Source organism: Stomoxys calcitrans, chromosome 3, assembly GCF_963082655.1.
Source record: "Stomoxys calcitrans chromosome 3, idStoCalc2.1, whole genome shotgun sequence".
NCBI lineage: Eukaryota > Metazoa > Arthropoda > Insecta > Diptera > Muscidae > Stomoxys > Stomoxys calcitrans.
In genome coordinates, this window is record NC_081554.1 from 181554122 (window position 1) to 181564684 (window position 10563).

The 10563-nt window shown below is 41.3% G+C and overlaps 2 protein-coding genes across 2 annotated transcripts; one reads left to right on the forward strand and one right to left on the reverse strand.

Moving 5' to 3' along the window:
* Positions 1-888: 888 nt before the first annotated feature.
* Positions 889-3491, forward strand: LOC131996232 (uncharacterized). Its single transcript, XM_059365720.1, has 2 exons — positions 889-1864; positions 3232-3491. Exons 1-2 carry the CDS (start codon positions 889-891, stop codon positions 3489-3491), a joined length of 1236 nt encoding a protein of 411 aa, XP_059221703.1.
* Positions 3492-8474: 4983 nt separating this feature from the next.
* On the reverse strand, positions 8475-10289 carry LOC106087517 (uncharacterized). Its single transcript, XM_013252574.2, has one exon. The coding sequence runs from the start codon at positions 10287-10289 to the stop codon at positions 8475-8477; it is 1815 nt and encodes a 604-aa protein (XP_013108028.2).
* Between the last annotated feature and the right edge of the window lie 274 nt (positions 10290-10563).

Here is a 10563-nt window from a genome sequence, read left to right on the forward strand (position 1 = left end):
AGTGCGACACCTCTTTCCAGAGAAGTTTTACATTGCATATTACCTCACAAATGTTGCCAGCATTAGGAGGAGGAAAGCGACCGCTGAAAATGTTTTCTGATGGTCTCGCCAGAATTCGAACGCAGGCGTTCAGCGTCATAGGCGGACATGCTAACCTCTGCGCTACGGTGGCCTGCCGTACTAACCGTACTATCTATGAATAATCCATATAAGAACTTGAAAAGAATGCAACCCCATACATGATTACTTGTCGCATATGTTGGGATAAAAAGACAATTATCATGCCTTGTGCTTTATAAGGCCAAACTATAGAAGGATCTAAGATAGGAAGTATTGGGTTGCCCAAAAAGTAATTGCGGATTTTTTAAAAGAAAGTAAATGCATTTTCAATACAACTTAGAATGAATTTTAATCAAATATACTTTTTTTACACTTTTTTTCTAAAGCAAGCTAAAAGTAACAGCTGATAACTGACAGAGGAAAGAATGCAATTACAGAGTCACAAGCTGTGAAAAAATTTGTCAACGCCGACTATATGGAAAATCCGCAATTACTTTTTGGGCAACCAGTTATGGATAATGAACACGTTGTGCCTTTCCTTTTCCTTGCCATTGAAATGGTTGTGATTGTTTACAAGAGCATAAAAAACCAATTAGTCATTACTATAAGAATAAAAGTTTTCATATTCAGAAATACTATTGAAAGCCACTGCCTATCATGTATGCATCAGTGATAAGACAACTTTAATAACATTGTCAGCATTCTTAAGAATACAAAAATAGTTGGTAATGAAATGTTGGAAATGATGATTTAATTCTTTAGCATTTCCATGCAGGCCATAGAAAACACACTGCTATTCAGTCCAAGATTTGCTATTGAACCATTAAAATGTATTGGCTGCACTTCTCCAGCGCGGGATTCTTAATCTGTTGGCTTATCGCAGGAAACCACTCATCAACATTGACAACTTCAATTTTCAGTTCGGAAACCCAGGAAAATAATCTTCAAACATGGATAAAGCTTATAGATGAACAGCGTTCATTTGACACCCTACTTATAGCATATGTTGGTCTTGGCATCCACAGCAGATTAGAGAACCTCTTAGTATACCCCTGGCCTAAGGTATTTCTAACACCAGCTCATGGTTTTGGATATAAAGAGAAATATAATTCGGAAATTCTGGTGCTAATCACAATGTCACATCAGCTTGACAAAGAACTAATGGAGGTCACCGCTAGTGCCTTGAATTCTATGCGCAGTGCAAGAGTCTTGATGATGGTTTTGGATATTGAGAATGAAGAGGATTTTAGAAATACCACTCTAAGTTTGTGTCAAAAATACAAGATGACAAATGTTCTTCTGAAATTTCTCTATCAGTTGTCTGAGCAGTGTTCAAGTCATTACTATCAACTAAGGCCATATCCAATGTACCACTGGCTACATGTTGCCATGGACCATCCATCCACGGACTACTACCCTCAACATTGGCGCAACATGCAAAAGGGTGTCATTGTAACCCAAAGTGATCAGGCCATTCCGCGGTGCTTATTCTATCTGGATGCCAGGGGTGAATTGAAAATTAATGGCTATGTGGCCCGCTTGATTTTACTTTTTGCCCAACATTTCAATGCCACTCTTCAATGGTACAGTTCCCTAAGAATAGGAGAAGTTACTCATTATATGGCCGTAAACAAATTAGTCGATGACAATGTGATTGATATGCCCATGACCATGATTGTGTCAGGAGCAAGTCCCGAATGGCTTCATCGTTCATATATTTATCAGATTGAAAATGGCAGAATAATAGTGCCTTGTGCCCAACAGCTGAGTCTGCAGGAAGTTTTCAGTGTTCTATTGGATGTGCGTTTTTATACCCTCCACCATAGGATGGGGGGTATACTAATTTCGTCATTCTGTTTGTAACTACTCGAAATATTCGTCTGAGACCCCATAAAGTATATATATTTTTGATCGTCGCGACATTTTATGTCGATCTAGCCATGTCCGTCCGTCTGTCCGTCCGTCCGTCCGTCCGTCCGTCCGTCCGTCCGTCCGTCCGTCCGTCCGTCTGTCTGTCGAAAGCACGCTAACTTCCGAAGGAGTAAAGCTAGCCGCTTGAAATTTTGCACAAATACTTCTTATTAGTGTAGGTCGGTTGGTATTGTAAATGGGCCATATCGGTCCATGTTTTGATATAGCTGCCATAAAAACCGATCTTGGGTCTTGACTTCTTGAGACTCTAGAGTGTGCAATTCTTATCCGATTGGAATGAAATTTTGTACGACGTGTTCTGTTATGATATCCAACAACTGTGCCAAATATAGTTCAAATCGGTTCATAACCTGATATAGCTGCCATATAAACCGATCTTGGGTCTTGACTTCTTGAGCCTCTAGAGTGCGCAATTCTTATCCGATTGGAATGAAATTTTGAACGACATGTTTTGTTATGACACCCAACAACTGTGTCAAGTATGGTTGAAATCGGTTCATAACCTGATATAGCTGCCATATAAACCGATCTTGGGTCTTGACTTCTTGAGCCTCTAGAGTGCGCAATTCTTATCCGATTGGAATGAAATTTTGCACGACATGTTTTGTTTTGATATCCAATAACTGTGCCACGTATGGTTCACATCGGTCTATAACCTGATATAGCTGCCATATAAACCGATCTTGGGTCTTGACTTCTTGAACCTCTATAGTGCGCAATTCTTATCCGATTGGGATGAAATTTTGCACGACGTGTTTTGCTATGATATCCAATAACTGTGCCAAGTATGGTTCACATCGGTTCATAACCTGATGTAGCTGCCATAAAAACCGATCTTGGGTCTTGACTTCTTGAGCCTCCAGAAAGCGCAATTCTTATCCGATTTGCCTGAAATTTTGTACGACGGATCCTCTCATGACCATCAACATACGTGTTTATTAGGGTCACAATCGGTCTATAGCCCGATACAGCTCCCATATATTTTACTTATTGAGGCCCCAACATATAATTTAATTGTGGTCTAAACCGGATCATATCGTGATATCGCTCTAATAGCAGAGCAAATTTTTTCTTATATCATTTTTTGCCTAAGAAGAGATGCCGGGAAAAGAACTGACAAATGCGCTCCATGGTGGAGGGTATATAAGATTCGGCCCGGCCGAACTTAGCACGCTTTTACTTGTTTTGCATTGATTTTCTTCAGCACATTGATTTTCTCCATTCTACACTCTCTCATAGACTACATATTCGATGGCATACAAATGCCTATGAATGCTTTGCTCAGCGATCGAGTATTTCCAGCGGTTTTGGGTCAGTCGTTTGTGGCTAGAAATTCACCTTGGCGGGTCTTGAAACTGGTCTACATTTTACTTTCATTTCTGGGACTTAATATCACCTGTCAATTTTCCGCCACCATGAACTCATTATTCATCACTTCATCGACCACCCCTATCATCGACAAATTGAAACTTTGGCCGATATACACAATTCACCCCTAAAAGTCTCTGTCTTGCAGAGCGACCTCAATATAATGGGAGGCATTATGTTGCCCATTTTTAGATCCCTGCTAATCACCGACAATATCACCCAAAATGACCAAATGCGTAGTAGTTTTAACACTTCTACCGGTTATTTAGTTAATTTGGGCACCTGGCGTTTGCTGAACCTAAAGCAGCAGCCTTTTACTCAGAAGGTCTTTTGTTCCTATGACAATATGACCATATTTCGTGTCTTACCCTGGGCCATTCAACTGAAGAAGCATTCTCCATATAAGGAAGCCTTGGATTCTCTTGTCCATCAAGTGCATGCCATGGGTCTGGTGAGTGCTTGGTATGCGAGCACATTCTCCGATTTGGTGAAACTAAAGAAAATCTCCCTCAATGATCCCAAGCCCAAACAAGATGTTCAACCAATGACTGCAGGTGATCTGTATTGGGCTTGGATGATGTTGCTGATTGGATTGGGCATTAGTGGAGTGGTGTTTGTTATGGATCATTGGTATCATCATCAGACGAGGTTCGATGATTAAAAACTGTTCATATTGGGTTGCCCAAAAAGTAATTGCGGATTTTTCATATAGTCGGCGTTGAAAAATTTATATAGAAATATTTAAAGACAGACAGTCCAACAGACGTATAAACAGACAGCCAGAAAAAGCCAGGGCAGAGCTCAGCACTCCAGTACCTGTTGCGAATCGGTGGAAAACCCCAATAGGGTTTCTGTGACTTTGATAGTTTGTGCCGCCATGTAATGGAACCAGCGAAATTCTCTACAATCAAAACCCAGGAGCGTTTGATCCATACTGGTTGGCTACACGCCAGCGTCTAACATCCTGTACATGGAATGGGTGCATTTTCGATCTAACTCTGGCCTTACGTCTTTACAGGAGTATGATCGCACTAAATATGTTGCAAGGTAAGTGCGAACAGCAGTTGGTTTCAAGCGTCTTCGTCTTCGTCTTTTGCGTTCTTGTCGTCGGGCTATGTGACCCCCCGACCTCTCCCAATATACGCAACAGCAGCATCCAAGCCCCTATATTGCCAGGCCGAGAAGTGCAATTCTATATCGGATGATGCTTAGCCCACATTCAGAGGCCTTTCTACGCCAATGCCAACACCTGCAGCCTACCGAGTAGTGTATCTTTCTTGCAATTGAATTGCAATGGTCAGAGAACCAAGTTTGAAGAGATAGTGGATTTGATGAGGTTGCAGCGATCCAGGAGACAAAGCTGACCAACACCAATTAGCGCAGCCAGTCCAGCCTTCTGAGCGGGCTAAAACTCTTTGAATAGTAATAAAATAAGCAAATTTTGCCGAAAGAAATGACATTTTTAAATTCTGAGGAGGGAGGCTAAAACTGTTCTGGGGAGGTGCTTAGCCCTCATCCCAGAGGCCTCTCTGGCTACACACCATTGCCGCGGAGCAAAGATCCAATGACTACCATCCTCACCATTGGCGCAACATGCAAAAGGGTGTCATTGTAACCCAAAGTGATCAGGCCATCCCACGGTGTTTATTCTATCTGGATGCCAAGGGAAGTTTGAAAATAAATGGCTATGTGGCCCGCTTGAGGAGGCTAAAACTGTTCTGGGTGGTGCTTAGCCTACACCCCAGAGGTCTTCCTATGCTAATGCCAAAACCTGCAGCCTGCACAGGTGTAACTCATACAATGTGCTACGTGAGGATCGTTTAAGGAAATGTGGTGGGGGATTGACCTTCGTGATACAGCATTCCTTGCAGTATAGACCCATCCCGCTTGAGCCTGGCGCCAGTGACCTCTACATGGAGTGCATGGGTATATCAGTCAGCTCCGGTACTGCCGAGATAGAGATATACAACGTGTACATACCGCCGGTTGCTAGTTGTAACCCGGTTAATGGCCAAGCCAACAAGCCCGACATAAGTGGGCTACTGTCGGGCCATAATCGTATGGTTTTAGAAGACTTTAATGTGCATCAAGTTTCTCGTCGACACGTTTCCCCTGAGTAACCACCAGGAGGCCACCGTAGCGCAGAGGTTAGCATGTCCGCCTATAACGCTGAATGCCTGGGTTCGAATCCTGGCGAGACCATCAAAATCAAATTTTCAGCGCTGGTTTTCCCTTCCTAATTCTGACAACATTTGTGAGATACTATGCCATGTAAAACTTCTCTCCAAATAGGTGTCACACTGCGGCACGCCGTTCGGACTCGGCTATAAAAAGGAGGACCCTTAAACTTGAATCGGACTGCACTCATTGATATGTGAGAAGTTTGCCCCTGTTCCTTAATGGATATTTAATGGGCAAAATTTGCAATTTGAAACTACCAGCTGGGCATAGTTTTGGTAGAGCAGCTTGAAGGCTGCACATTTTGCACGATGAATGAGGGTGTCCCCACTAGGATTAGGAGAAGGTACAGCATCTATCCAGTCATTTTCATTGCATCCCCTGATATCCTGAGTGACGCAACCTGGCAAGGCCTCATTTCTGTCTGTTGAATTCACGCTACAGTCTTTAAAAATTAAGATATTGAGCGGAAACTTAGCATATATTAATTTTTTGTTTATAAGCAGCTTCAGTTCGAAGATGGTCTATATCGGACTACATCTTGATATAGCCCCCATATAGACCGATCCGCCGATTTAGGGTCTTAGGCCCATAAAGGCCAGATTTATCATTCGATTATGCTGAAATTTGGGTCAGTGAGTTATGATAGGCTCTTACATATATTTCTTCAATTTTGCTCAGATCGGTTCAGATTTGCAGCCATACCGACCGACCCTCCGATTTAGGGCTTTAGGCCCATAAAAGCCACATTTATTATCCGATTTTGATGAAATTTTGGACAATGAGTTGTCCTTGGCCGTTCGAGATCCTTAGTCAATTTGGCCCAGATCGGTCCACATTTGGTTATAGCTGCCATACAGACCTATCCTCCGATTTAGGGTCTTAGGCCCATAAAAGCCACATTTATTATCCGATTTTGATAAAACTTGGGAAAGTGAGTTATATTAGGCCCTTCGACAACCCTCGTTAATTTGGCCCAAATCCTTTCAGATTTGGTTATAGCTGCCATACAGACCTATCCTCCGATTTAGGGTCTTAGGCCCATAAAAGCCACATTTATTATCCGATTTTGATAAAACTTGGGAAAGTGAGTTATATTAGGCCCTTCGACAACCCTCGTTAATTTGGCCCAAATCCTTTCAGATTTGGTTACAGACCATACAGACCTATCCTCCGATTTAGGGTCTTAGGCCCATAAAAGCCACATTTATTATCCGATTTTGCTGAAATTCGGAACAGTGAGTTGTGTTAGGCCCTTCGACATCCTTCTTGAATATGGCTCAGATCGGTTCAGATTTGGATATAGCTGTCATATAGACCGATTCGTCGATTTAGGGTCTTAGGCCCATAAAAGCCACATTTATTATCCGATTTTGCTGAAATTTGGGACAGTCAGTTGTGTTAGGCCCTTCGACATCTTTCTTGAATATGGCTCAGATCGGTCCAGATTTGGATATAGCTGTCATATAGACCGATTTGTCGATTTAGGGTCTTAGACCCATAAAAGCCATATTTAAAGGGTGATTTTTTTGAGGTTAGGATTTTCATGCATTAGTATTTGACAGATCACGTGGGATTTCAGACATGGTGTCAAAGAGAAAGATGCTCAGTATGCTTTGACATTTCATCATGAATAGACTTACTAACGAGCAACGCTTGCAAATTATTGAATTTTATTACCAAAATCAGTGATCGGTTCGAAATGTGTTCATTCACCGTTCAGCGATGAGGCTCATTTCTGGTTGAATGGCTACGTAAATAAGCAAAATTGCCGCATTTGGAGTGAAGAGCAACCAGAAGCCGTTCAAGAACTGCCCATGCATCCCGAAAAATGCACTGTTTGGTGTGGTTTGTACGCTGGTGGAATCATTGGACCGTATTTTTTCAAAGATGCTGTTGGACGCAACGTTACGGTGAATGAACACATTTCGAACCGAACACTGATTTTGGTAATAAAATTCAATGATTTGCAAGCGTTGCTCGTTAGTAAGTCTATTCATGATGAAATGTCAAAGCATACTGAGCATCTTTCTCTTTGACACCATGTCTGAATTCCCACGTGATTTGTCAAATACTAATGCATGAAAATCCTAACCTCAAAAAAATCACCCTTTATTATACGATTTTGCCAAAATTTGGGACAGTGAGTTGTGTTAGGCTCTTCGACATCCTTCGTGAATTGGGCCTATATCGGTCCAGATTTGAATATAGCTGCCATATAGACCGATCTCTCGATTTAAGGTTTTGGCCTCCTAAAAGGCGCATTTATTGTCCGATTTCGCTAAAATCTGAGACAGTGAGTTGTGTTAGGCTCTTCGACATCCTTCGTGAATTGGGCCGAAATCGGTACAGATTTGGATATACCTGCCATGTAGACCGATATCTCGATTTAAAGTCTTGCCCCATAAAAGGCGCATTTATAATCCGATTTCACAGAAATTTGACACAGTGGCTTATGTTAGGCTTTTCGACATCCGTGTGGTATATGGTTCTGATCGGTTTATTTTTAGATATAGCTACTAAAAAGACCATTATTTGTTTATACACAATTGAACAAAGACTTGTAATTATTAGTATTCGGTCCAAATCGGAACATCGCTATAGCTGCTATGATGAATAAGGTATGCAATTTTCACCGGATTTTGATGAGAGTTGGTTTACATATATACCCGAGGTGGTGGGTATCCAAAGTTCTGCCCTGCCGAACTTAACACCTTTTTACTTGTTTTTCTTCTTTCCGCTGAAATTTTTTTTCTGATGTTCTCACCAGAATTCAAAGCCAGGCGTTCAGCGTCATAGGTGGACATAATAGCCTTTGTGCTACGGTGGTTCACAAAAGCTTTTTACAAAGGATTCATACAACAAAACACAATTAAAAATTTTTTTATTTTCTATAAGCTTTTATAAATACTTAACACATAATTTGAAGCATAAATCTAATCCGAAAATTTTTTGTAATGTTTGTTGTGGTATAGCTCAGCCACAAATATTGCACTACCAACTGCCAAACCAATCACCACAACTATCCAGGCCCAATACAAGTCCTCGACCTTCAAAGTCTGGGCTCCCGTTTTTGGATTCGGATCACGCAGGGTAATGACTATCAGTTTTAACAAGTCCTTAAAGGTGCTATAAAGCCAGGCATCCATCAAACCAAAATCATGTACGCGATGAATGAGATCGTTCAAGGGTTCCCTATATGGAGATTGTTGCTGCAGCAAAATAGTCCAAGGTATCAAACGAAATAATGTCAAATTGCCGTAGGTACAGAAGGCTTTGTGCGAGAAGTACTGCTGCTTTAAGTTCAACATTTGCCAATGTGGTGTTGTGGTGATATAACCCGTCGTGGTATTAAAATTAAGACGTTGTTCATCATATTCAGTGACATTGTCCGAAAAAATAACCGAACGAAATATGGGCATTAATACACCGCCCATAAGGGCAACATCATCTTTGAGCACTCGAATTTTTAGAGGCGAGTTTGCAATATCGGCCAATGTTTTAATTTGCTTGTGATACGGAGGACTGGTGAGTGAGGTATTCATGGTCGCCGAGAACTGGGTGCTGATATTAAGGCCAGCGAAAAACAACAGAATGTAGATTAACTTGAGGCTACGCCAGGGTGACTTGCTGGCGCCAAACGATTGTCCCAAAGTGCCAGGCAGAATTTTATCACTCAGCATAAGATTGGAAAATTGAAATACACTCTCAAGGACATAATCTATGAGGCAGTGGACCAAGGAAAATGTCATAAAACACACCAGCAGGGTTACAAAGAATTTGGCACCCAATAAAATGCTAAAAACTTCTTGAATGCTTAAGGCCTGGGCACAAGGAACAATCAGCATGCACTGCTCTATGCGATAGATTGCTAAACTATGAATCCATTTAGGGCTTGTCCATTCTTTGATATCCATGACCATGGGTATATCTACCAAATTCTGTTCCACCAGTTGATTGATGTACATAAAGTGTATCATAGAGTTGGTTTTCAGAGGCTCATACATGCGAAGGCTGGCATTGAAGTGTTCGGCGAAAAGTAAGACCAAACGCACCACATAGCCATTTAGTTTTATATTCCCCTGATCGTCCTCGTAAATCAGAGAGGCAGGTGGCATTTGATTGACGTAGGTTACAATGGAGGTCTGCTGCATATTGCGCCAATGTTGGGGAAAATATGCAAAGCCTCCAGAACTTTGGTCATCCATTGGCAACCAATGATAACTGGGATAGGGGCGTAGTTGATATAGGTTTGGGCTATCAATACTTTCCAAGAGTTGCAATAAAATGTTGGTCATTTTATATGACTGGGCCATACGAATGAGGTTATCCTGGAACTCTTCCACAATTTCAATATTCCAAGCTATTATAAGAATTCGAGCCTGACGCATATTATCTGTGGTCCTTGCCACCGCCTGCATCAGCTCAGTCTTCATATGCTCAGCCACTAGAATTACCAATAAAATATCACTGTTGTATAACTTTTTATATGCGAATGCTGAATCCTTCTTCAGCAAAATCTTTGGCTCTGGAAATTGGTAGACAAATTCAATATTCTCTTCCTGTATGCTTGGAATTGCTTGAAACACAACTATGGTATCGAAAGGATGCTCTTCATATATATCCCTTAATATTTGATTTTGTTTCTCCGACTTATTGTCACCCACATTGAATGGTAAAACTTTATAAAAGCCAAGTTGCTGCAGCACCAACGCCTGGAGTGCTATGACCTTAAAGCGAAAAGCACACATGTTGACTGGTACAATTTATGAAATTTAATTGTGCTTTAATATGAGTACCTGGAAGAGTTCTGGCTGGAAAAATTGTTTACACATTTAGCTAGCAGCATGGATTAGGTTAAGTCGGCAAGCAATATAATGTAACAAAAATTAAGTAAGCCTGAACGCATCTTGGATTTGTCAAGCTCTTGGCCCCATATAACTTTATAGGCAAACAAAGGATAATGGATAAGAATTGCTATGCCATTCCTATGCTATTGCTATGCTATTGCTATGCTATTGCTAT

What these genes read in the sequence shown, in the direction of transcription:
- LOC106087517 (XM_013252574.2), bottom strand. Translation starts at nt 10,289, where the DNA reads ATGTGTGCTTTTCGCTTTAAGGTCATAGCACTCCAGGCGTTGGTGCTG.
- LOC131996232 (XM_059365720.1), top strand. Translation starts at nt 889, where the DNA reads ATGTATTGGCTGCACTTCTCCAGCGCGGGATTCTTAATCTGTTGGCTT. An exon ending in CAGTGTTCTATTGGATGTGC is followed by an intron (nt 1,865 to 3,231) that starts GTTTTTATACCC and finishes ACTCTCTCATAG; the next exon opens with ACTACATATTCGATGGCATA.